The following is a 27,169-nucleotide window of genomic DNA, read 5'->3' on the forward strand; positions in this document are numbered from 1 at the left end:
TTTCGGGAACCTCTCCTGACCAGGAATGCCAGACCCAGTTGTGCTGTGAAGAGCACTGGGGGTGGGAAGGAACCAACACATGCCTGGTGAGTGCAGAAGCAGTGGGACAGAAAGCCCCTGGCTGTGGGCACTTACAGGAGGTTGGAGGTTTGGCTTTGGTTCCAGGCTAGAGGAAACTGAAGATCTGGGGCAACAGGCACCATTTCCCATACCCCAGGGCTAGAGGTGATTATAAAAATCAAGTTATTACCACAAGAAAAATGCATAGGCAAAGGAGAAAGAATCCAACCATAGAATCCTATTACGGGAATAGAGATGACGGGTTCATCTTCAGAGGAGGATACTGAAGTAAAGAAACCCCCAAAGAGCAACGTCAAATGGTCACTTGCCCAAAAAGAATTTATAGAAGATCTTAAAAAAGACTTTAAAAATAAAATGACAGAGATGGAGGAAAAACTAAAAAAAATTAAAATAATCCAATAAAAACAAGAAGGTTACGAAAGGAAAGTCAACCAATTAGAAAAGGAGATCCAGAATCTCAAGGAGGAAAATGACACCTCAAAAATTAGAATTGGGCAAACTGAAGCCAGTGAAATTATAAGAGATCAAGAAATTATTAAACAAAACCTGAATAATGAAAAAATAGAAGAGAAAGTGAAACATCTTATAAGAAAAACAACAGATTTGGAAAATAGATCAAGAAGAGACAATATAAAAATAATCAGAGCAACTGAAAGTTATGATCAGAAAAAGAATCTAGATACAATAACATAAGAAATAATTAAAGGAAATTGTCCTGAAGCATTAGAACAAGGCAGGGAAGTAGAAATAAAAAAAATCCATCGCACAGCACTTAAAAGAGATCCTATGAGGAATATCATAGTCAAATTCCATAACCCCCAGCTCAAGGATAAAATATTAAAAGCATCAAGATTAAAACCATTTAAATATGATGGCGCCACAATTAGAATTACACAAGACCTAGCAGCAGAGACTTTAAAGGACCACAGGTCTTGGAACACACTGTATCAAAGAGCAAAAGATTTGGGGCTCCGGCCAAAAATATCATACCCTTCAAATTTCAGTATTATATCGAATGAAAAAAATGGACGTTTCACAAACCCCCAGACTTTCAAGACTTTGTTGCAAAAAAATTCTCAACTTATAGAAGATTTGACATACAAGAACTAAGAGACACATAAGGCACATACCAAAGACTGACTATGAGGGACAGGACAGGAACAGACTGCTTACCTTTTATATAACATAAAATGTAAAATCTATGTCTAACATTCTTATTAATAATTGTTGAGCTTATAAGAAAGAGGCAGATAAACCTGACTATGATATGAATTTAAAAAGTAAAACCATTTAGAAACAGCTAAAAAGAGTAACTATTTTATACAAGAAAGGTGCAAGAAGAAGAAAGGATACAGAGGATTTAGATGGGGGAGGAGGGCTGGTAGTACTGGTGACCTACTTTCATCAGGAATGGGTTTAAGAGGGAACAATACATATATATCTATACCTATATCTATATCTATATATACATATATATCTATATCTATATATATATATACATATATATCTATTTAGAAGAGTATAAAAGTCAATTTAGAAGAAATAAAATGGTAAGGATTTAGTGAGGGGGGAGAGGACAAGGGAGGGATTTTTAGAGGGGAGAATGAGGGAATAGATAAAGGGAGTTTAAATTTATGGGAATGGGGGGATGGGGAGGGATCCTTAGAGGGCAGAAGGCAAGTAATAGGAGGGCAGGGTGGTTGGTGGAGGATGAGGGTAGGCAAGTAATAGGAAGGCCATGTAGTGGGTAGCAGTAAGTAGAGGAGGCAGAAAGGATAGCGTGTGAGGTAAATAAATGAAATGTGAAGACTTCGCAGGGGAGGATGTGTATAATATTCATATCTATTCACATCTATATACAGGGGTGTTTAAAAGAATCAAGACATAGGGAAGGGGAAGATTCTGAGGCTGTAAGAAGCTGTTTATTCAGCAGTCAGCCTCTGGGAAAGTTTCTTTTTTTTACTCTGAAACTTTTTGTTCTTTCTTACGGTTCTGGTTTAAAGATATTGTTCAGTAAGAACAGGGTCATAATGACTTGTTTTCCTCTATTGTAAAGAATGGAGAGGGTTCCCCCTCCCCTTATTCTATTCTCCTTCCTCAGATTTATAGATGTCATCCCACCTGTAATCATTAACTAAGGGAAGGGGATTCGGAGTTTCTGCGCCTTGATTTTCCCGGTTCTTCGAGCTTAGATTGTGAGCCCGCCTCCCAGTACACGGTGAGAAGGGTCCGAGGTAGGTGGGGGATTCTTTTGCATTAGGTATAATAATGTTGCTTTGCCCTTTGTACTCTGCCTCCTTTGCTGGGTTAGCTAGTAGAGGACGCCCTATTCTCGCGAGAATTGAATAAAATTTAATTTCTGCTCCCACCTTGAGATGGCTCCTTATTAGTATTATTTGGTGAGGGTCAAGTTACCCCACAGAGTTGGAAACAAAATACATACAAGCATAAAAGAAAAGATCAGGAGTAGATTACGTTTGGGAAAGTATATGTCTATACACACACACACACATATATATATGTGTATATATATATATGTATATGTATAAGTGTATGTATATATCTGTATGTGTATGTATTGTGGAAAATATTCTACTATTTTATATCATTTCTAATTTCAACCAGACCCAGAGCCTGAATTAATGAAGATCCAGGACCTGGGCTTCTTTGTTCTCTCTAAAAGTTTGCTCAGGAAATACCCTTACCTCTGTCAACAGGGCCAGATTAGACTGACCCTTGTTAGCCATTAAAGGATGAGACCCTAATCCCGAGAAGACCATTTCACTTAATATTCTACAGGTATATACTTTAACTGACCTTTGTCAACATTCTTTACAACCCTATTCCATTAAGGAAAATCCTCTTCTTGTATCATGGTTAAACATACATGGGGGCCATAAAGGTGAGGTAACACAGGCTTGCTGGGTCTGCTAAAATAACGTATATAAGTTTTCTCATTGCTTTGTTCAGGCAGCCAGAGCTTATGCTCTGACTCCTTGTACGTACCAGTAAGCTAGCTCCGCTATGCTTTAAGGGAAAACAGTAAGCAACATGGATTTTTCCATCACCTAGCTCTATTGTTTCCTTCAACCAAATTTTCAGGTTTAACAGAGGCCACAGGCTCTAAGCCCCGTCTGTCTCCTGGCAGCCACCCACAATTTTACCCATTTCCTGAGGCTGTGGACAGGGCTCGAATCCAGTGAGGCCCCCAGAGAAGGGGGCGGGGGGATAGGTGGACTGTCGGCTCCCCCTCCCTGGCTGCTCACACGTCTCATCTGTGACCACAGAAGCCGCCGGCTGACTGCAGTTCCAGCTAGCATCCCAACCACACGGGCCCTGCTCTGTCATACTGACAACCCCCCACCCTCAGCTTCCGTCCCCCAGGCAGGGCTGTCTCACGGTGACACACGATATCATACCTGTGTCACTGAGGCTCCTACAATGGGAGTGACCAGAAAGGTTTGGCTGTTTGCGAGTGACCTGTGGGGAGACCTCCTGAAGGCAGCTAGACTGAGCATGGCAGCAGGTCTGAACACAGCCCTGAGTTCAAATCCTGGCTCTGACACTTCCTGGCTGGGTGACCATCTCTCTCTAGGCCTGTTTCCTGCTTACCCTAGACCTTCACATCTCAGAGGGTTGTGAGGAAAGCACTTTGTAAGTCTGAAAGCTCCTATGAAAGTTGGTCACAGAGGCACCAGTTCTGGGTTGGAGATACCTGGTAGCTGCATGACCCTGGGCAAGTCACTGAACCTCATTCTGCCTCAGTTTGCCCACATATCAAATGGGGATAAGCACGACACTTACCTCCCAGATGACACTGGCTACCATCATTTATCATTGACTCTCTACATTTCATGGCTCCTCGTGAATGAGCAAGACCATCTTGGGCACTTGGCAAAGGGCCTGGCTGGGGAGGCCTGAAGCGAGCCACTCTCCTCCCCAGGAATGCTGGGCAGTATGGCAACCCCTCTGGTCCCATGGGAGGTGGCCACCGTGGCCAGGCAGCCATCTCCTCCCTCTCTGACTGGTCATGGCCATCCATCCTGTGAGGCCTGGCTCATGTGGGTCTGGGAGGGACCTTGAGTCCATCTTACAGAGAAGGAGACTGAGGCCCACCTACTGACCTAGGAAGAAGGGCAGGGACTTGGCTAATGCAACCTTCTCAGGCCTTCTCTGACCACCCAAGCCTCCCTCCTTTCTTAGCCCAGTTCCACAGGGTGCCAAGCTTCAGCCTGGCCAGCTCGGGAGGCTGTTGGGCAGTGGTTCCCCAGGCCAGGTCACTGCTGTGCCACCTTCTCTGTCCACCACAGACTGGAGGCTCAGGAAGAACTCAGGGTTGCTCCTGCCCACAGTCTCACTCTCAGATGGGGCCAGGTGATCACCCTTAAAGTGGGTCTGTATTCCCACAGCGGGGATCTAAAAGACCAAAAATCTGCAGCAAGGTCTCCTCCTGAACAGACTGGAGGTTCTATCAGGCCCCCTGCCCCAGGCATCCAGCAGACTCATCTGCAGCTAGCCCAAGCCCCAGAGGCAGGTCTGCAGCCTGGACATGTCCTGGGACTTTCTCCTCAGCCTGACATCTCCCCCACCTAGAAAGTCTCTTGGAGCTCCAGCCGGGCAATGCTGGGGGGAAGGAAGCCCAGGCCCGACCATCCTGGGCCTCCAGGCTCTGAGGAAGGGACAGGGATTTGGGGGGACAAGGGAGGACTCTTTCCTGATCCCCACCAGCCCTGTCCTGGGGTCCCCCAAACTAATAACAAAATCACACTCTTCCAGGCAACCCTGTCTGAGGCATGCTCCAAGCAAGCATCCATCATGTGTATTGAGGGCAGTGGGCTCCTGGCAACAGCTGGCCTCCATGCTGGGCTTCAATGCCAGAGACATGAATACTGTTCTACATCCATGCTGCCCACTCAGACCTGGCTAGGGGCCCTGGGCTGGGGGAGCTCTTGGTGGATGGAGGGAGGGAGGGCTGACCCTCTCCTCAGCCCCTCCTTACTCTACGTCAGCAAAGGAAGGAGCCTTGGGCAACACCTGCCTCAACATGGCCATTTCACTGAGGAGAAAGCTATGGAGGCCCAGCCAACAGCCCTCCTCCTCCTCTGTGTGGCCCCACATGAGCTTTCCTAGGGGGTTGGTACCCAGAATCACAGCATCTCCAAGCTGGGAGGGCTCTTCTTGACTCTGCAGCCTTGAACACACTCTCTCTCTCTCTTTCTCTCCCCCCACCCTACCCTCTTCCTTCTCTCTGTTAATCTGTCTCCCCCACCTCCTCCTTCTCCTCCCTCTCCGATGGGTCCTCCTCTGTCTCTTTTGCTGGATCCTCCTCCTGATCACACCCTCTAGCCCTAGCTGTCCCTCAAGGTTCTGGGCTCTCTTCTCTTCTCCCTCTAGACTAGTTCACTTGGGGATCTCACCGGCTCCCCACGCTCTAATTATCCCTATGCAAATCATTCTCAGATCTATTTGTCGGTGTCTTAACCTCTCTTCTTGACCTCGAGGAATTGAATCTCCAACTGCCTTTTAGATGATTTGAGATGGCCATGGTGTAGACATGTCCAAAATTGAACCCGTTATCATTTCCCCCAAGCTCTTCCCCATTACTATAAAGGGCATCACCCACCGTCCTCCCAGGCTTCTCTCACCCTCCACATGCAATCAGTTGTTCACAGCCCCTCCTCTCCTCTGGCCCTGCCCCCACCTTGGCACAGACCTCATTCCTGGATGATTGCATGGCTGCTGGGGGGAGGGGTCTGCCTGCTCCGGCTCTCTCCCCTCTCCTGTCCATCCTCCATGTAGACACTACCTGACCTTCCTAAAGCACAGGGCTGAGCCTGTCACCCCCTACTCAACCAAGTCCAATGCATAGCTATTTAGTGCCTCTGGGAAAAAACATAAAATCCTCCGCATTCCTCCTCCCCCCTTTCCAAACTTCTGACACCTCCTTCCCCAACATGTTCTGAGCTCCAGTGACCCTAAGTCCTGGCTGTTCGTCCAACAAGACGCTCCCTGTCTCGTCTCTGGGCATTTTGTCTGGCTGCCCCCATGCCTGGCATGCCCTCCCTCCTCATCACCATCTCCTGCCTTCCTCCATGTCTCAGCTAAAATCTCGCCTTCTCCCAGAAGCCTTCTCCAGGCTTGCTTAACCTTCTGGACACCTTCCCTCTGGAACTGCCCCCACTTCATCCTGTCTGGAGCTAGTCTCTAAAGAGGTGTTTGCATGTTGTCTCCCCCATTGGGCTGTGGGTTCCTTGGGCGGTAAAGGGGGACTCTTTGGTCTTGGCCCTTTTGTATCACCAGGCTTCCGCCCAGTGCCTGGAACCCAGCAGGTGCTGAAAAAAAGAGTGACCTTCCTGGTCTTGGCTTCATCCCACATGCACCAGGGACCTACTAGACTAGAGTTTATCCAGCCTTTGTCTGGAGGTGCCCATTGGGAGGAGGAGGGGCAGTCCATCTCCTCTTAGGGAAGATAGGCCCCAACCAATCCTAGGTGACATCTTATTAGGGTTTGTGACCATCCTAGGGGCTCAAACTCCCCAAGGCTAACTATCCTCCAAAGGCTTGAAAATCCAATCTTTTCTGAGTTTTCTCTTCTCGAGACTAAACATGCCTCAACCACCCTCTGATGTCATGGGCTCCAGGCTAGTCAGTTCCCACTCAGCCCAGTTGCTGTCTCAGGAAACAATGACCCTCTTAAATGGAGGTGCTCAGATCTGAGCCTGGGGTATAGACAGGGTCTGCCCAGAGCTGGAGGCACCTGGCCAGCACCTCCCTCTTCCTAGAGTCCCCTGAAGGCAGAGCCCTGGGCCAGTGCAGGGGGCCTTCAGGTGGCCAAGGTCCAGGGGGCTGGTGCAGTGGGCCTTCAGGTCAGTAGTTTGGGTGGGACAGTTCCTCCTGGCCTTTGCCTTCTCACTCCCTGGACTTCAAGAACCACACAGGCTTTGGGCATGCCTAGAACTTCATATGGGGAGCGGTGGGGGGGGGGGATCTGCTATAGCTGTGAGAGTGAGCCCCCAAAGCACAACTCCACTGCCCTGAGAGAGCTCCTCATCTCTGGGTCCCCTGCTTCTCCTTCCCACACCCTCTTCAGCTCAGACTGAAAATGGCTCCCCATCCATTTTGGGGAATAGGTGCTAAGCAGCCCAGAAGAGGACATCCCAGTTTCATTGTAGAGCCTTTTTTTTTTTCAGATCTACAGTCTTGGCCAAACAGGAGGCAGGGCATTTCCAGGACCCTCAGGAGCTCACCATTTAGCCTGAACTTAGACAGAATGGCCCCAGGGGTGGGGCAGGACAGAGACAGAGTTTGCCAGCCAACCTCACAGAAGCCTGGGACAATGGGCAGCCCCCTTGTTTTCTAAAGTTCAAACTCTGAAGAGCTGGGGCTCTAGGCTCCTTGTGGGTCAGAGAGCCCAGCAGCCACCTGAGGATGGACTCCCATGAAGGCAGCCAATAAAATACATAAAACACAAAGGAAGCCAGTTATAGTGAAATAAAGATATTTCCTTCCCATCCAAGTTCCTGGACTTCCTGAGATCTCCCTACAGAGTCCAGAAGCACTTTCCTCTCCCCTTCAACCTAGGAGGAGGTTAGGGCCAGTCAGCCGGAGGGCCCCCTGAGGGGCCAAGCAAACACAGGAGGGACAGCTCAAAGACAGCGGTGGGGGCCAGGGAGGCAGTCGGGGACAAGGGTCAGATTTGCTCACCTATCAGGCAGAGGACAGCCTGCAGCAGCCTCATGTTGGGAGTGGACCTGAAGGTGAGAGCAGGGGGAGGTGGTACAGGCTCCCCAGCAGCAGGTATGGCACCCCTCAGCTTCCCCAGGACAGCTCAAGTAGACTCCCACAAGAACACATTCACATCTACATACAGAGGAGCCCACAACCCCTGGGGGCGGGGTGGTGTGTGTGTGAGAACTTCCTGGGTCTTCATTTCAGGCCCTTCTCATCTCATCCTTCCCTGGGAACCCTGGGAGCTGAGAGGGGCCCAGGCCATGGGGTACATGGTGGGGGGGGGGGGGGCTCTGACTCTTCTAGACCCTCCAAATGAGGGCAAAGACTCCAGAAAGGTTTCCCCAGCACGTCCATCTCTTACCTTCTTATAAGGAAATCCACTGGGAATCCTAGATTCAGTCCAAGCTCCTTCCTGATAGATGAGAAAAATGGAGGCTGGAGGGGGACCTCAGGACCTCAGGGGCACAGGGAGGCAAGAACTGAGACTTGGGTTTTTCCTGGGGTGCTGACCCCCATAGTCGAGCACCAGCTGTGAGCGGTGTCTCTAGTGGGGGCAAGGATGAGGTTGGCCATGCCTCCACCTGTAGGCAGGAAGCAGGGATCAGAAAGACCCCTTTTCTGAACAAAGTGAAGTGGCCTGACGCTGTGGTGGGAGAAGCAAGCTGGTTAGGGCTACTGACATGGCTGGGGGCCTGCTCCTGCCCTGACTGATTTCTGTACAATTCAGCCTGATGTCCTTCTGCCTTGGGGGGTCTGAGTCTGGCCTGTGCTGGGAAGTCCCCTGCAGGGGATCTTGGCCAGGTATGTAGAGTCTCCCCCGCCCCCCCCGCTCCCCCCCCCCCCCCCCCCCCCCCGCTCTCACACAAACCCAGGGGCCAGTCCAACCCCCACCTCTTCCAGGAAGCCTGGCCTGACTTCCCCAGACCACCTTCCCTAGGGATGTGTCTACAACATGAGGATGGTCCCCAAAGGCCTCACTTTTCTCTGGGCTTTCAGTACTGGTCATCCAAGCTCCCAGCGTTCATTCACCATGGGCTGCATGCAGGGAGGCCTGGCTTCCAGGCCTCAGGAAGTGACCTGTCTGCCAGGCTCTGGCCTCATACAGCCGCATCTGCCCTGTTGGGATCAGGTATAGGCAGCAGAGTTTAAGGAGGGCATAGGGGGGTGTCCCCAGGGTGTGCAGTGGGGCATCACGGGGAGGAGTTGCTCCTGGGACAGGAGGAGGGGGGACATGCTAGCTGTCTTCAGTATTTGAAGGGCCCTCCTGGAGAGAACATGGTTTGACTTTCTTGACCTCAGAGGGCAGAGCCAGAAATAATGGGCGCCTAAAGGGCACCAGGGGATGAGAAGGGGCAGCAGCATCTGTGTGACAGGCCGCAATGCCGAGCCCCACACTCCTCCCCTGGTCCTGCCCACCAGGAGCCAGACAGATAATCCATTCCAGGCCCTGGAGGCTGGTCCCAGGCCTGGCCAGGATCTCAGCTGGCCCAGGCAGATCTGAGGGATGTGGGATCTGGAGGAAAGCCCCCTGCTGCCCCATGGCAGAGGGGAGCCACTTTGTCAAGTCTCTGCCTCCCCCTCTCCCCCAGCCCCTTGTTCTGGCTGCTGAGCCCAGCTGGGAGCCGAAGCTGAACCGCGGGGGCTTCAGCCCCCAGGGGGCTGCAGGGGTGGGTTGCCTGCGGCGGCGGGAGTGGGGGGGCGCCTGGGGGAGGGGGTTGGGAAGGAGGGGAGCTGTCTGCTCGATTCCTGGCTGTTTTAGGTCCTCGGTTCCACTTTTACCATTAAGGCTTAGAAGGTTTGAAACCTTGGATCTCAATAAAAGGAGCTCCCAAAAGCAGGTGGCGGATGAGCCAAGAGTGGACTGCCTCTGAAGCCCGAGTCTCTCTCAGAGAGTGATAAGAAGGCTGGGCGACTGGGGGCGGGGCGTGGGGGGGGGTGGGACAGGAAAAGCACCTAGTTGTCTCAGGTGGAAGCTATCAAGGGAGAGACCTAGGCTGGATCTGAGTTTGGGGGGAAAAGAAACCGACAAAACCACTAGCGAACCGCCCCAAACTGGAGTGAAACGAGATGGGGGGCGGGGGAAACTGTCTCCTCCTGCAGTGGGCGGGGGTGGGGGGGCCGCAGTGGCTTCAGTTCCCCTCACTCACGCAAGAAGAGAACTGGAGTGGAACAAGATGGCTGGGACTTCCGAGGCCTGCCCTCCCCTTTCCCCTCCATGGCGTCTGGGTGAGCACCCCGCCCCCCCCCCCCCCCGCCCATAACATCCCTCCCCCTCCATGGAGTCTGGGTAAGCCCTCCCCCCCACCCCATACACACACACTCCTCCCCTTCCATGGAGTCTGGGTGAGCCCTTGTCAGGGACACTGTCATCTGTCCGGGGGTCCCCTGATCCAGTGTCATCCATCTGTTGACTGGATGTCTTGGGGGTCCTTCCAACTCAGGGACTTGGCGATTTCTGCCTAAGGGCCTGGCCAGTTTCAAGCAGAGAAGGTTCTCTCACTGCTCCTTGAAGTGATTTAAAACCGGGATGGATCGTCCTGAATTTGAGAATCAGCGCCGCCTAGTGACCAGAGGGGTGACCGATACAGTGTGACTAGGGCGGGAGAGGGCGGGGGACTCCCAAAATTATAATAGAGTCAGAGAGTGTGAAAGAAGGAACTTGGGAGGGGGGGTGTCATTCAGTCCACCCTCTCCCATTTTATGGATAAAAAAACCGAGTCCAGAGAAGGGACTCCCTCGGGCACGGCCCCGTTTCCTTCTTCATGAAATGAGGTCGTTGGACCAGATGGATCAGAGACTTGGGGGGGTCGGAAGGGACCTTAGCTTCAATACGTGAAAGGAATCTCCCCCGTGGCAGCCTCCGCTTGGGGACGTCTAGCACTTGGCGCCCCGAGGCAGCGCGTTGATGCAGAACCCTTCCTAGTCTGTATAATCCTGGGGAAACTGGCTTGCTCGGGATCCCGGAGAAGAGCCAGCCTGAGAGGGGCCACTTGGAGGGTGGTGGGGCCACATCTGTTTTGGGTACAGTTGTTGACTTTCCCCAAGAAATGGCAGCAGCTTCCAGTGCTGACCATCAGCCTGTCTTCTGTCACCTGCTTTCTCTTGGAGTGGCCAAGGGCTCAAGATCTTAGGGGTTGGTGCAGAACTGGCCCGACTCAGTAAGGGCTGAGAATGGTAGCCGGGGCTGACCACAGTGACGACCCAGTGAGGGCGGCGGTAGTAAGGCATAGGGGGATGGCATGATTAAAGGTTCTCGAATAAAGGAATTTCAGAGTTCTTGGACACGTAAGGGAGACATTTATGGGTGACAGCAAGACCAAGAGTGTGTGGCTGAGGTGGGTGGAGGAGGGCGGACAGCCTGGAAGTGGCAATGGGGGGCAAGGAGGATTCTTCCTCCCCTGCCTCTACCCCTGAGCTGAGAAGAGTCAGTGAAGGCACAGCCAGGGAGGCTGGGTCATCAGGGGGAGCCAGGTTTTAGCAAGAACGTGTAGATGGAAGGAATCGGAGAGGAATACATTTAAGATAGAGGGAAGTTTGTTGCCTCTGGAACAGACCGCACAGTGGAAGGGTTGGGTGGAATCAGGATGAAGCTTCTCGGATGGGAGCATTGAGGGAGATGGGAAGGAGGAATAAGGTGGTGAGGGGCAAGGACTGTCATTTGGATAATGATCTACAGGAGAGCGGAGTCCCCGAGATGTGAAGAGGATGGCCAATAGTGAGCATGTTCATCCCTGTGTGGAGAACACCACTCCTCTTCCCAATGTAGGCAAGAGGAACATGGGACTGGAGGCATTGGACCAGCAGGCAGGCAGAAGGGAGGCAGGAAAAGGAAGGCCGAAGTCAATGCTGCTGATGGAAGGAATGCTGTCCTGTCAGCAGATGTCTTTTTGTAAAAGCTAATGAATGTTAATGGGTTAATCTTAGAGCTGTCAATCACTGAGTCAAGGGAACAGAGGAGAAATTAACGGGCACAGGAATTGATTTGGGGACAAGGAGGCAGCTTCTCATCCTCCAAGGAGTGACCTTGTGTGCGGGGGAAATGTTGTCCCATAATGATCAGAGCAAGAGACAGGTGCTGGGAGGTAGAGCCTCCCTCCTCCACAGAGGGACCGCTGCCGTCTTCATGGGCACAGATCTGGCCAGAGAGGGCTTCTGGCCCCACCCCCTTCTGAGTGGCTCCACCCAAAGGCTCCCAGAGAGTATTGCCACAGGTCCTAAAGTCTTGGGCAAAAACTCTTGACCCTCGGAGCAGAGGTGTTCTCATCAGTGCTAATGGAGGGTGGAAGATTCATGAGAGAAAGGAGGATCCAGGAGAAGCTGGATAAGGAGACGGTGAAAGGTGGCATTGGAGTTTTGGACCCCAAGGTTGGGAGAGGGCACAGACATAGTGCCAGGGATCTTAGGAAGCTGGTCAAAGAAAATGCAGCTGAAAGGAAAAGACTACCATCAGGCAAGGTCTCCTACAGAAGATGGGGCCAGCCTAGAAGGAAGCCAGAGTGTCTAGTCCAGTCTGTTAGGTGGTGCTGTGGAGAGGGTGCATGGCCTGTAGTCAGAAAGACCTCCTAGTTGGGTGACCCTAGGAAAGTCACATAACCAGTCTGCCTCAGTTACCTTGTCTGTAAAATGGGGAAGCTGAGTGTTAACACCTTCTTCCCAGGGTTGTTATGAGGACCAAATGAGATATTTGTTAAGCGCTATGCAAATGCTAGCTTAAAAAAAAAAAAACTACCACAAGAATTAGAATCCTGATTGGCCACTGAGCCAGAACTGAGAATGTTTACAGGTCCTGACCCCTGAACCTGGGTATTTCTTCTGCTCTTCTGGGAAGGGCTATCAGGCTAGGCTGTGATCTTGGCAGCGTGGAAGGGTGGGCAGGGCTGAAGACTGGGCCAGACTGTGCAGGCAGCCAGATGACCAAGGGGAGGGGAAGGGGATGGACACTGATGCAGCCCCTACCAAGGGCCAGGCACTAGGCCAAATGACTCCGCTTTTGGCTCTCCACATCTGTGAGGGAAGTTGGGGCAGACTTAGGTGGGGAGGGGGGAAGAGAAATGCTGTCCTTTCTGTTCTCATTCCATCTTCTCAGTAACTATCCCTTTGTAGAATGCTAACTGATGTGACCTCCTATTACGGAACATTAGCACTGGAACACATTGGAATGGGGGCTCTGGCCCCTCAGGAGCGCCCCCAGAGCCCTGCCTCATCTGTGTGAAGAGGAGCTGGGATCCCCAGTTTTTCCAGATTACATCAGATAAAGGCCCCATTTCTCAAATATATAGAGAACTGAGTCAAATTTATGAGTCACTGCGGCTGGACAAGTTGTGATGTATGAATGCAACGGAACACTACTGCTCTACAAGAAATGATTTCAGAAAAACCTGGGAAGACTCCTATGAACTGATGCTGAGTGAGGGGAGCAGAACCAGAACATTGTACGCAGTAACAGCAACATAGGAACGATAATTAACTGGGAATAACTTAGCTCTTCTTAGCAACAGAACTATTCAAGCCAATTCCAAAGGGCTCATGATGAAAACTGCTCTCTACTGCCATTAAATAAACTGGTGGCATCTGACAGAGCATACTCTTCTTCGCTCTGTTTTAGTTCAAGTTTTCTTCCACAAAATGACTAATATGGAAATGTTCTCCATTACGGCACGTGTATGATCTGTACCAGACTGCTCACCCTCAGGGAGAGGGGGCAGGGAAAGGGAGGGATAAAACTGGCACTCAAAACTTAAAAAAACCCAAATGTTAAAAATTGTCTTTACATGTAACTGGGGAAAAAATAAACTAGTATTGTTTAAGAAAAAAACTGCATCAGAGTTCTTGCCAGCTTTGGGGTGAGGGGGTTTCACAGGGCTCAGAGAAAGGCTATGCAGACCCAAGACAGAGGGAAAACACTCAAAAATGAGAGACAAACAAATCATTCCAGTTTCGAAGAAGAGGGGAAAATGCCCCACGATGACTCAGATTTGTAAAAGCAGATAGTCACAAGGGCAAGTCACTGAGGACGACCAGAGGAGCCCAGTCTAAGGAACTGAGGCTGGTGATGAAGGTGTGTGCCAGGCAAGCCACACTGACAGTGGCTGCTGGAGAGGGCCTTGAATGCCAACATCAGGGAGGAGGATGGGCCTGAGAGGGCCCTTAGCAGCTGGCTGGATTCTTCCTGGGTGCCAGCCCCACAGACACGCCACAGACAGGTAGAGGTTGCAGCATCCCTCTGAGGGGAGTCTGAAGTCACAACCCAGCCTTACTCTCTGGCCCGAGTGACCCTCATTCTGATTCCCTTAACTTCAACAAGGACATTGACACAGATGACCACACTGTCCCCAGCAGGGGCAACCACCACACCGGCTCCTTCTGCCCAGGACGTGGCCACACTCTAGGGTCATTCACCTGAACCTCCTCCTTTCCCTCTGCCCTTTGGCCTCCACGGGGAAGCAGCCAGTGGAGCCCACTGCCTCGAGGTAGCCTCACGGCCACCCTGGGAGAGGGGCTACAGGGGATGTTATTTTCCCATCTGACGGACGGTGGGGAGTGGGGGGCTTCTGCTTGGGACTCCCCAGACTCCAAGTTCAGCAGGTCCCAGCCCCTGTGACCCCAGGCATGGACCCTCCATTGAGCCAGACCAAAAGGGCTCTATTGTGCCCATGAGGTCTGGCCTCTAGGCGCACTCATTCCTCACCGTAATTGGGGAAAGCACTGCTATCATGGCTGCACCGGAATCCAGGTCCCCCCCAGGCTCCTCGAGGGCAGGGCCTCGGCGATCTGCACCTGTACCATGGCAGGCTGGACAGACACACAGCCCTTTCTGGCCTCCCTTGCACGTGCCCCAACTGCCCCTGCTGTCAGAAGGTCCGATGGGCACAAAAGATGGTTCTGGCCTGCCTGGCACCAACAACCCGGTCAGAAAGGGGGTGGGCACGGGAGCACAGAGACCTCGTGACTTGGGCACAGCAGGACCCAGAACAGTGGGCCAGGAGCCCGGCGGCTCCCGCGCGCAGGCGCTCACTTGCCTGCCAAGAACGGGAGGCCTTGCTTCCTGCTCTTCCGAATGAGAGAATATCTATTGAACAGCACGTATAAAGACACCACTTGACCTTTCACTGGAGCCAACAGGAAAAATGTTCACATGTAAAAATGAAGCTTTGAAATCATTAAGTTTTAAACCATAATAGACCAAACACAATGTCCAACACTGACCCCCCCCCACCCCAATCACCCCCAGTCCCAGGTTGCACCGGAGGTGCTGGTCTGCACAGAACGCTGACTCAATGATGGACAGACGGACAGACAGATATCCTTGCCGCCTGGTGTCCTCCAGCTGCTACATCTCGGGCCACCTTGAGTGGCGCAGGCGCCCAGAGGCCAAGTCCATGAAACACAGTCCCACGCCTGGCCCGGTCAGGGCTGGGGGGCTCCTTCTTCCCCAGCGCCCGAGACCCCGAAGCCCCCACACTGCCTCGGGCTCTCATAGGCTGGAGGTGCTGGTAGCGACCACCATCGAGGCCAAGGCAAGACGGAGAGGTTCAGTACGCAGCTCTTTGGATGATCGCTTCCTGCTAGAAATAGGAGGAAAGAAGGATCCACCAAAGCTAGGGCTGCCCGCAGGAGGCGCTTGGCGTCCGGCCTCACGACTCCGTGTCCGAGTCCGAGCTGCTTTGCCGACTGATCTCAATCTGCAGAGACGGTAAACGCTCTAAGCGGCTTTTCTTCTGGTGTGACTGCTCCTTCTCCTTGATCAGAGCACCCCACGCCCGCTGAAGCTCCGAGTCCTCCTCCTCGGGGACCGCCACCGCCACCGCGGGGTCTGCCTTCTCGGTCCCCTTGTCTTTGGCCTTAGCGGCAGATCCCAAGCGAGTCCATAAGCTGCCTGTTGCAGGGAGGGTGCGTTCAGTGAGGAATAAAGACCACACGAAAGCCCTCGGTGAAGAGCCCAGAGAACAGGCCCTGGAGCCAGTACCAGGCTGCTGGGTGGGGCAGGGTCTCCCCACCCTCCAAGGAAGCCTTTCCAGATGACCAATCGAACCCAGTCTGTGCCCTGCCGGCTGGCAGCCTACACTCTATGGGAGAAACTGTGTGTGTGTGTGTGTGTGTACACACACACGTGTGGGTCTGTATGTGAACAGACTGAACCACCACACAGTACAAAAACAAGGAGGTAGGACATGAATGTCCCACTATATGGAAAAACATTAAGTGCCTACTATGTGCCAAGCCCTGTGCTAAGTGCTGATGAAATGAACCTGAAAAAGTCCCTGCCCTTGAGGAGCTTACAATCTATGAGGGGGTGGGGCCACACCAGAGGGGCCCTAGCTCAGGGGCATCACCAGGATTAAGGGGAGATGATCCTGAGCCCTCTCTAAAGGGAGGCCCTATATGAGCCACTCTCTGGCCAGTCTGGCTGAACTGCCAAGCTGTGGAGGCAACAGGAACCTGCTGGGGGTGGTGTGCCTCTCACAGTCATACCTGCCGGTTTAAGGCTGGGTGAGAGGACGGGGACAGGTGGGAGGCCCAGGGGTAGCCTCAAGGGGGTAGCTCCCGGCCCATTCTGGGCACTCAATCAGCACAGCTGGCACCTTCCCTCCCCGCCGCCATGAGCAGGGCCGGGCACCCACCTGACTTCTTCTCCCGGGTGTCAGAATAGAGGCCCTTGATGTCCTGCCTGGGAATCCCAAGCCTACTGTGTACATCGGACATCGGCTCCCTCCGGGGGGTGAAGGTGCCACTCAGGGTCTTGACTTCAGGAGAATGTGGTCTCTTTCCTAATCTCTGGCGGACATCTGGGAACAAGCAAGAAAAGGACCTGAAGGACCAAGCTGGCTCAACTTCTCACCCACAGTCACTCTCCGTCCCCAGGAAACAGCCTCCGCTCTGGGGTGTTAGCCTGGGGCCCCACTGGGGAAGCTCTGAGGGTGAGGAACAGGCCTGGGCCTGCAGCTCCCACAGGGAGGACAAGGGATTCGGAGTTTTCCAGAGCCTGACTCTTCACTTAGAGGGACTTTGTGTCTCCATCTGTCCCTTTCTCTCCCCATCTCTCCTCCTCCCACTCTGCCTCTCTCCTCTTTCTCTCCTTTTCTCTCCCCCTCTTCTATCCTCTCTTCTTCTCTCTCCCTTCTTTCTCTCCTCTCCTTTTCTCTCCTCTCTTCTTTCTCTCTCCTTTCCCATTCTTCTCTCTCTCCTTTTCTCTCCCCCTCCTCTATCCTCTCTTCTTCTCTCTCCCTTCTTTCTCTCCTCGCCTTTTCTCTCCTCTCTTTTCTCTCTCCTTTCTCATTCTTCTCTCTCTCCTTTTCTCTCCCCCTCCTCTATCCTCTCTTCTTCTCTCTCCCTTCTTTCTCTCCTTTCCTTTTCTCTCCTCTCTTCTTTCTCTCTCCTTTCTCATTCTTCTCTCTCTCCTTTTCTCTCCCCCTCCTCTATCCTCTCTTCTTCTCTCTCCCTTCTTTCTCTCCTCGCCTTTTCTCTCCTCTCTTCTTTCTCTCTCCTTTCTCATTCTTCTCTCTCTCCTTTTCTCTTCCCCTCCTGCCCTTCCCAACTGACATTTTCAGGGGCTGGGTGAGGACTGCAGTGCCTCAGCAGCCATACCAGATTTGATGCTGCTCACAGGAGGCCTCTGTGCTGTGTTTTGCCGCTTCTCCTCAAGCAGGAGCCGCACATCAGCGACCTTATCAGATGCCCCTTTGTTCCCAATGCGGTTTTTGACGTTGCTGGTGGCTACGCTGTCAGCCCTCATGGAGTTCCTGCACAAAAGCAGCAACCCCACTGGTTCTTATCTGGGGAGGCCCCTTAGGGAGCATCCCAACACATGTGTTGCTTTAGTTCCTTTTCCCAACCAAGGAAGTGAGAGCCAGGCGGCTTGGTTGCCTACATCCCACGCCCCAGGAAGGCAATGCTGGGGTCAGGCTGGCCCACAGGAAGCGAGAGCCGAACCAGCCCCATGCTCTTTGCCCCAGAGAGCCCATATCTCTAGGTCCCTGGGCCAGAGAAAACAACGGCGCCATGGGGGGTGAGGACTCATGGGAAGGCCGTGCACAATACCACTCAGGAGGCTTCCACTCTGTAGTGCAAACACTGAGGTCGGATGGACAGACAGGACTTGAGTCAAGCAGGGGTGGGGAAGCTGTGGCCTCCAGGCCATGCATGACCCTCTAGGTCCTCAAGTGAGGCCCTCTGACTGAATCCAAACAGAATGAATCCTCTTCACAAAGGGGCAAACCTGTCACCAACAGCTCCACAGGTAAAAGCCGTGGGCAGGCGCTGATGAGTTTCCCCTCCAACCCAACAACACAGGGAGCAGGCCAGGGAATGGGAGGGGGGCCCTGCGTTCTAATCGTGCCTCAGTTTCCTCATCTCTATAATGTGGCTAACCATGCTCACCCTACCTTTCTTCTGGGGTTGTCCCAAGGCTCCAATGATGTTATGAAGGTCAAGCATTTTGTAAAGTTTGACCCACTCACGACCCTCAACTTGGAAGCCTTAACTGAAGGCAGCGGGTCACCAGGAGCCAAAGTGACCTTCAAACAAGTCTCTGAGTGAGGAGGCGGGGGTGGGGGGCCCGCCACTACCTTCCTAGGGGCCCGACTCCTCCCTGACTCCCCCCACAGAGACAGAAAGGACCATGCTCAGGCCAAAGTGCAACTGACCGTATGGTCTCCCCTCCCTCCACTCAAGCCAGTTGGCATCTCGTGTGCTCGTAGGCCTGCGTGCATGTGTGTGCGCAACGTCTCCCAGGCCCCAGAGAGGCCGCCCGCCCACCTTACCGGATGCTCCTCAGCTGGGACTCCACCTCGTCAGCATACATGGTCATCTTCAGGCTCTTCTTTGGGGAAGGAGTGGAAATCATCTTCAGCTCCAGGTCATAATCCATCTCGTCCGAGTCTGAGCCCGAGCCACTGGCGCTGGGCCGTCGGGACGCGCTACGCTCACGAGCCTGCTTGAAGGCCTGCAGTTCGTCCCGGTACTCCACCACAATCCTGTCGTCTTCATCCATGTCCTGGTCCTCCTCCTCCTCCTCCTCCTCTTCCTCCTTTATAGGCTCTTCGGGAACATTCACCAGACCTGGGAGAATTCAATCAAGGGAGTAAGGAAAGACCCCAAACACAGGGTCCTGCAGCACCCGGCCTCCAGTCCTGCCTTTCCCTCCTCTGGGACACACCCTGGGGGGAAGAGCAAGACGAGGAATCCAGGGCTTTCCCACATGAAGCTGGGAGATCTGAGTTAAAGTCCTGCCGGAGGCTCTCAGCCTCATCTTCTTTGTGGGCCTCCCTCACCAGAGTGTCATGAACAAAGTGCTCTGCAAAGAGTCACTGGCATCAGCGCACTCGCTGTGGCACTGGAGATGATGGTAAAGATGGCGCTTCTCCAAGAGGGGATGGGTGGGCTCCGGCAGAACAATGTGTTCAACCCTCTGAGAAGGGCAAGTGTGAGAGTGTCTCTATACACCTGGGTCTGGGCACACAGATGAGTCGGCCTGGCAGTCCAACAAAGGGGCAGGTGTGACCGTGAGGAAGTTGCTGTGCTTCCATGGGCTTGAGATGCCTTGTAACTAAATGAACGGACTGGACTTGAGCTCTAGGCCTGGTGTCGGGAAGGCCGGGATTCAAATCCAGCTCCAGATGTGCACTAATAAGGTGACCCTGGGCCAGTCACTGGACCTCTAACCCATTCTAAAGATCACGAATGAGATCCCATTTGTACAGAGCTGAGCACAGGGCTTGACACCCAAAAGGCTTCATAAAACCTCCCTTCCTGTCTAGGCTCCAGTGGGCCAAGAGTACGTGGCTGGGCCAAGCGTCCATGCACTGAGGCTGAAGGAGCAAATGCGTCTCAGGCCACTCTTGCCACCTAAGCTAGGCTGAGGGCCAACATCACCCAATCTCCCTCTGAACGGCTCTCCCAAACACCTTCCTTCTGCCCTGGTTTTTCAAACACCACATATTTTCTGACCCATCTCAGAGGTAGAAGGGACTCTGTAGGAGCACTCTGGTGATGGGGAGTTCACCACCTACCAAGGCAGCCCATCCTGACTCTCACAGTCAGAAAGCTTTCTGGGGCATCGAGCTGCACCCTCCACAAGGCAAGCAGCCCCTCAAATACATTAAACGACTGCCTTCTCTTCCCCAGGTACAAACATCTGTAGCTCCTTCAACAAAGCCCTGCCCCAGACTCAGGCTTCCCATCCGCCTCTTCATGTCCTGCCACCTTCCTTCCTGAAGTCCCCTCCCCAGAGGTGGCTTGGAAAGGAGAGCCCAAGACCCCCTCCCTCCCTATCACGCTGTGGAGCTGGTCAAGCTAGCAGATGCCCACTCTTGACTCAGGACAGTGGCCTTCTGGACTCAAACACAGGGTCAGCCCAAAGAAAGTGGGGAGTGGGAGGAGAAAGGGGGAGGGGAGGAGTAAGAGAAGAAGGGGTAGAAGGGGAGGAGGCAGCCCCCAAAACAGCTCCAAGGCACACACCCTCCTCGCCCTGGACTCCAGGTACCTGCGTGCCGGTGCTTGTAAGGGGGGGTCAAGGTCAGGCCCACATCATCCCCAATCAGTGTCCGCTTCCTGAGCACATCCCTCTGGATGCGGCGGGAATGGTATCTTCTTTTCCTGCGTCGTTGTCAGAATAAATACTCTCAACCATTGCCCTCTTCTCTTCAGGGACCCCCTGGCTCAACCCCAGGGGCCCACTGCCCACCAGCTTCCAGGAGGCCTGGCGGGGCACTGCCTGCTCCCAGGAGGCTGGGGGGTGGGGGGGTGGGCACCACCTGCTAGCTCCCAGGAGGCCTGGGGTCTGCCTGTCTGGACTCCAAAGCTCCAGGTCCCCCTTGGAGGATTCAGTCTGTTTTCCCTACAAGCTGAGAAAAGTTCTCGGCAGACTGACAGCCCTTCCTTGTGGCAGAGCCCACCAGGGACAGCCTCACCTCCACACACCCACTATTGCAGAAATGTCTCCAGGACATGACAAGGGCCCCGTGGCCACAGATTCAGGGAAGATGCTCCTCTCCTGACAAGAGGACCCTGCTCACCGGTCCCCTTACCCCCTACATACATAAGCTCTCTGAATGGGGAAACTTTCATTTGTCTGTGACCCCGGAGCCTGGCCCACAAGAGGCACCCAATCACTGCTTGACAAGCATTTCAGGGACAGAAGCCCCAGATGCTGGGTGGGGGCAGAGCCACCCCAGGGACTGTGTGGCGGCTGCACTCACCAGGAGTTGCTGAGAATGCCTTTCATGCCTCCATAGTTGGGGTTCCCATATTTCATGTAATACTGGCTTCTCCGTGCCGCACCAAGCTCCTTCTTGTCATCTATGGAGACGAGCAGACGGCACCGAGTCCCGCTGTGCCACCCTCTCCAGGCCACCAAGAGGGCCCCGCCCCAACCCTGCCCCACCACCAGGGTGCCCTGAGCTGCACCAAGATCCTCTTACACCCAGGAGAGGCACCCAGGCCGGAGCTGTGCCATGTGGCCCACACAAACAATCAGCTGGCACAAAGAATGGGTGTAATCACCACCGAAGGATGGACCCCCCACCCAGACCCTCACCACATACACTCCCTGCCCTAAATGTACCACATACACACCTCTCCACACACAACCCCCCCACTCACACCCTGTCCTGTATATACATAACTCCCCAACAAAAACACACCACACATACACACCATCTCCACTCATACTCCACACACCCACCCACACCCACACCAGTCCAGATTTACCTTTTGTGGCAAACCTCATGAAGAGCTTGTTTCCTTTGGCCAGTTTGTTGGCTGGACGAAGGTCATTCCGTAAGAGGGAATCTTCCTCAACCTGGGACAGTGCATCCAACTTGAGAACATAAAACATTTGTAGAATAAATGCGCCATCTCCTGGCTTCCCTCTGCAACCCCATTCAAGGCTGGACTGGAATCCCCCTGGCGAGCGAGCCCAGCATGCAGACCCCCTCACAGGATGGGGAGGACCCTGGGCTCCCCTCCACAGTCAGGCTGCAATCTGCATGAGCACAGGGACTACCCACAGTGAGGATGGCACAGGCCTTCTCTGGAGTTTCAGGGTGGGAGCCACCACCGTGTAGCATGGCCTGGACTGTCCACGCCCACCCCCTGCTGGGCTAGGGGCCCTGTTGTCCTCATGACTGACCTCCAGGTCACTTGCAGTGTCATCCTCCACTTCTCCTTCCTCGGTCTCATCATCAGAGCTGTCCTGCTTGTCTAGATTGGGGTGCAAAGGAGAGGTGAGCTCCCCACTTTCAGCCTCCTCAGGTCTGCCTCCCACCCCTGCCCTGGGTACCTTTTCTCATCTTCTCTGGGGCCTTCTCCTCACTGGCTTCTCGGGCTTTGGCTTTATCTGTGCTGGGCAGAGAGCTCATGTTGATCAGGGCCCGAGTCGCGGTCACCTCATCCAGCCAGACCACATTACCTGGTGGGGAATGGGGTGCCCCCCCACCATTAAACATCCAGGTCAATCAAGGAGGCCCAGCCCTTTGGCCTTGGACCACATCAGGGAGCACCTGCCACATGGCACAGGTGTGTGTAGGTATGTCTAGTTGTTTCTTAGCCTTTCTTCCTAACTCCAAATCACCAATTCTCCCACTCACCAAAACTTGGGCAAAGTCGAGAAAGCCTTTCCTAAAGGCCTCCATAGGAGGAGCCCCACTTGGGACCAAGGTCACTGGTCTCGGATCCAATGAGACAGACAGGGTTCCTAGCTCCTAGATCTGAGGATGCCCCATGCTGATCTGCTGGAGCCTCCTGGGGCTAGGTGGTCTTGGAGTAAATCTATCATCAAGCCATAAGCATCAGTCTCAAGCTTCTTAGCCAGCACCTCCCCTTGCTCCCCCAGGTTATCATAAGGATCCACTGAGATCATCTTGGTCTGCCACATAGTACGTGTTTAATCAATCCTTCCTTCTTCCCTTTCCCCTCCTTCCTAGAGGAAATGTGAGCCCTGAAGACAAGTGAGATGCAGGCTTAGAGGCTCCCTTTACCACCCTGAGCCTCACTCAGCTGTTCCATCTGTTAGCTGGGGATGACTTAAAAAAAAAAAAAAGCCTGGCCATCCCTGACCCTTTCCGGGGCCAGAATACCCACAAAATCCCAGGTCTGGTGCACAGGGTGATCGTGACAGATTCAAGCAGAGCAGACTCTCCCTGGCACTGTCACCACACGTGTTTGGGGTACCCTCCAGGCACATCAGCCTTGGCCCAGGCATCCCTCACCCCAACCCAGCTCTAGAAAATGTTTGACAGACCCTCTCTCAGCAGAGCCCAAGCGGCTTTAAAGCTGCAGTCTAGAAAGTCCTCCCAGGTGAAAGAGCATGCCTTCTGGCCTGGCCTAGGTATCCAAGCTGTCAGCCTAGCTGGGAGAGCTTCCGCCTCCTCAAACATACCACTCCCCCCCTCGCCCCAAGCAGGCTGGGCCCACAGGCCTTCTCCCTTACAGGAGGTATCGTCCAGCCACTCAATATGAGCAGGGGGGTACTCCTTGAAGTAGGCGAAGATGTCCTGGGTGCTCATCTCATCCACTCCACAGACGTAGATGGTTTCCAGTCTCACCTTGGGGATCGCTGTGAAAGCACAGGTAGAAGTAGGTGGTTACCATGAGCCTGTACCCCGTGTCCCAGAAAGACTGCTGGCCATCATCACAGGAAGTCAGAGACAAGAACTCCCTCACCCCGAACTGCTGTATCCTGATCTTTTTGGGGCCACACCCACAGTTCCTTTCAGCACTGCACTAAGACCTGAGCAGGAATGGCTGAGGCAGCGGTGCCTGTAGGGTGAGCCAGGTGTTTTTCTAGCTGACCCCCAGCTCCAGGTCAATAATCCATGCTCCCTCAGTTCATCTCTGAGGGTGGGACCAAGGGGATCTGGCTCTGGAAGGCACTTCTGAGACCAACACTTTAATCACTCCAAGGTCTACTAGCATTGATTAAGCACCTACTATGTGCCAGGCCCTGGATGCAAAGAGACACACAAAAGCCAGTGTTGGCCTGGGAAGAGGTCACAGTAACGAGGAAGACAACATGATAACCATGCACAAACAAGATGTGGGCAGAATAATTTGGAGAACATCACAGAAGGAAGGTACAAAGACTTAAGGAGGACTCAGAAAGGCTTCCTGTGGCAGGGGAGGTTTTAGTTGGGATTTATGGGAAGTCAAGGAGGTCGGTAGTTGGAGAAGGTGAGGGAGAGCATTCCAGATATAAGGGACAGCCACAGAAAATGCCTGGAATCAGAAGATGGAGGGTTATGTTCGTGGAACAGTCAGGTGACCCTAGATTGACTCTGGACGAAAGGTTATGTGGCAAGGCGTAAGCTTCAAGATTAGAAAGGTGGGAGGGACCTAGGCTACGTAGGACTTTGAGTACCAAACGTAAGTGTTCTGTACTTGATCCCAGAGGCATTAGGGATTCGCTGGAGTTTAAATGAGCGTGTGAGACATAGCTGGACCTGTGCTTTAGGAAAATCACTTTGGTGAATGAACAGACTGGAAGGGGGAAAGATCTGAGGTAGACAGACCCACCAGCAGCCACTGCAACAGTCCAGGCATGAGGTGAAGAGGGTCTATACCAGGGTCAGGGCAGTGTCTGAGAGGAGGTGAAACAAATGAGACGTCGCAGGGATGAAATGGACAGGCCTTGGCACCAGCTTGGTTAAGGGGTGTGAGAGTGAGGGCCGGGCATGTTGGTTATAAGCCCCCCATCTTGTTTTCCCTGGAGGAGGTGGAGGAGAGCAAATCAAAGCCTAGAGCTGAAGGGGGCAGCCCAAGTGAGAAGAGTCTGGGGTCCTAAGAATAGGGAGACCTAGCATTTTCACCACAGGGACTTAGTGATTACCCTGACCCCGGCAGGAACTGGGGGGGTTCACGCCACAGCCCCAACTTTCACACCCTCCCAGCCAAGCAACAACAGATGCCCACCCTCAGGGGGACTGGAGACTGAGCACACCTGAAGGGCAGGGCAGCCTCCCCCACGATTTCCAAACAATCAGTTTCTTTCTCTGTTTTAGTCTAGGCCTTCCTGGGTCTCTTCCGTGGTGACAGAGGAAGTCTATTCTTCCTCATGGGAGTTTAGGGGGTGCTGGTACCTGGAGGTCGCCCTTCTCATGACAAGACACAAATCATTCAACAGAGACTAGTTTAATTTCCCTCAGGAAAGAGCGTGGTTGGTTCAGTGCCAGGACCCATTTCTTCAAGCAATTTTTGCTGGCCTCCCTGCCTCTATCTGGCCCTCCCTCAAGGCTCCCATCTCTTCTTCCCCAATACCCCTAATTTCACTTCAGTTCAGTATCACGCCAACACCCAAGGGACCAGAGATGAAGGGGGTGGCCTCAGCTGCAGGGGAGGGAGGTGTCCTCCTACCTTTCTTCATCATGTCTCGGTCCAAGGCCACATTCCTTTGGGCAAGGTTGACTTCGGCTCGGAAGTGAAAGCGCTTGGCTCGCTGCTCTTTCTTCTGGATGGCTTCCTAAAGAGTGCGTGGAACCCCAGAGAATGAGATGGAGGATGGAAGGAAGGCCAATGGGGGGCTAAGTCTTCCACAGATCCAGGCCAAGGTAGGTGCCAAGACACGGACATTAGACATGAAGAAGCTGCCTTGCCATGGCCTCTCCTGCTGCTGCCCCCACTCCATCGGAGCCTACCCTCCCCCTCTCACGGCCACCAGGACCACACTCAGGCACGTCCTCCTCACTGGAAGCCCCCAGCAGGACCCTCAACCTCATTTCCCATTCCACTTGAAAGTTCCCTTTCCTCCAAGGAATCCAGCTTCGGATCCCAAGTGAGGGAGGACCCCTGGATGCCCAGGTCTGGCCACAGGACAGGCTGGTCTCAACCCAAAGGGCCGGAGGGCTGTGCTGCCCCTTGGTCAGTGAGGAGAAGGGGAGCTGGCATGTAGAGAGAGGACAGGGGTGGCTCCCGCCCACAGGGGAAGCCAACAGGAGCCTGACCGGGGCACAGAAGCAGAAAAAAGCCAGAGAACCCTTGGGGGTGACCTCCGGGACGGGTCGTGCTGGGACGCTGGAGGTCACTGGCAACACCACAAAGAGGCCAGGGACAAGCAGGGCTTGGTCACTAAGCAGAGGACGAGAACTGGGCTCCCATCTGGTGGATCCCACACCTAGCCCTCAACCTGGCACAGACTAGGTGCCTAATAAATGCTTATTGACTGACAGAGGAAAAGGGTGAGGCAGATTCTAAGTGTCAGAGAAAGGGCTTGTAGGGTCAGGTGGGGAAGCTGACTCCCCACCCACCAGGAGGCAAAGGCAGGTAACAGAGAAGGAAGGGGAAGGGCAAAGAGAGGGGGAGGGGAAGGAGTAAGGGGAGGAGGAGGAGGAGGAGGGAAGTGGGGGCAAAGGCGGGGAGCTCGGGCCACAAGGGTGTGGGAACCACGGGGAGCCCCTCCCCCTTCCACTGCCGGGCTCCTGGGTGATATCCCCATGACGACTGGAGGAAGGGGAACAAGCACTGATTAAGCACCTACTGTGTGCCAGGCCCTGCACAAGCTTCACGACCCTTCCTCACCCCCCTGCCGGGCAGGTGCTGTTGGCCTCGTTTTACAAGGGAGGAAATCAAGGCAAGGCCAGGTACCAGACTGACCTAGGACTCCCAGCTAGTCCGTGGCAGCAGGATCGGAACTCAGGCCCTGCTGGCACGCCCTCCATCTCCCGCCTCCAGTCCTTTATCTCCCCGCCCAGCCCGCCTCCTCGTGGGAGCCTTCCCCCAGCCCCGGACTGTTCCAATGAAAGCGGGTGTAAACAGACCCGGGTGGCGTCCCCATCCCCAACCGGAGGTGCATTGTGGGAGGGAGCAAAAGCAACAAAGTATCAGCCGCCACCCGCCCCCCGACCGGGCCCCCGCCAGGTGAGCGGGGCTCTGGGACTCCTCCCTACCTTGGAGGTGACGTCGATGCCTGTGATGAAGCTCCCCGCCTTGTTCTCGTAGCGCCGGCTCGTGTCCTAGAACGAGACGGGCGGTGAGGAGGACCCGTACCCCTGCCCTCGCTCCATGCCGCCCAACGGCCCCGGCGCGCCCGGCGGCAGGCTCTGCGGGGCGCACCCACCCGGCGGCCGGACCCCCGGCGTCCTACCGGCAGCAGCGAGCGCCGCACCGGCACGGCCTCCAGTTCGCCCTCCTCCACCTCCATGGGCTCGGGCTCGCCCCGCTCGGGGCCCGGCCCCAGCAGCCCCAGGGGCGGCCCCGCCGCCGCCGCCGCCGCCTCGGCCTTCACAGACACCCGCAGGCCGCGCACGGCCGCCATGGCGCCGCCGCCGCCGCCGCCGCCGCCGCCTCCGTCCGCCCGCTCTCCTGGAGTGTCAGCGAGAGCGCGTGCGCGCCTCCCAGAGCGCCGCCGCACGCACGCATGCGCACCACC

General features: G+C 54.1%; 2 protein-coding genes across 2 annotated transcripts in view; both read right to left on the minus strand.

Moving 5' to 3' along the window:
• Positions 1–15,290, minus strand: part of ITGAE (integrin subunit alpha E) — a 53,695-nt gene extending 38,405 nt beyond the window's left edge. The window contains 7 exon segments of the mRNA XM_036755850.1: positions 7,786–7,840; positions 7,842–7,941; positions 8,323–8,455; positions 8,842–9,021; positions 9,229–9,514; positions 14,501–14,881; positions 15,123–15,290. Coding sequence (XP_036611745.1) covers positions 7,786–7,840; positions 7,842–7,941; positions 8,323–8,455; positions 8,842–9,021; positions 9,229–9,514; positions 14,501–14,881; positions 15,123–15,290 — 1,303 coding nt within the window.
• NCBP3 (nuclear cap binding subunit 3) lies at positions 14,923–27,055 on the minus strand. Its single transcript, XM_036753270.1, has 13 exons — positions 26,885–27,055; positions 26,688–26,753; positions 25,159–25,264; positions 23,240–23,365; positions 22,091–22,219; positions 21,941–22,011; positions 21,520–21,628; positions 21,009–21,108; positions 20,294–20,406; positions 18,573–18,870; positions 17,398–17,552; positions 16,434–16,598; positions 14,923–15,688 (listed from the first exon to the last, which is right to left on the minus strand). The coding sequence occupies exons 1-13, from the start codon at positions 27,053–27,055 to the stop codon at positions 15,447–15,449; spliced, it is 1,851 nt and encodes a 616-aa protein (XP_036609165.1). The 3' UTR covers positions 14,923–15,446.
• Positions 27,056–27,169: the final 114 nt, after the last annotated feature.

This window comes from Trichosurus vulpecula, chromosome 4 (genome assembly GCF_011100635.1).
Source record: "Trichosurus vulpecula isolate mTriVul1 chromosome 4, mTriVul1.pri, whole genome shotgun sequence".
Taxonomy (NCBI): Eukaryota; Metazoa; Chordata; class Mammalia; order Diprotodontia; family Phalangeridae; genus Trichosurus; species Trichosurus vulpecula.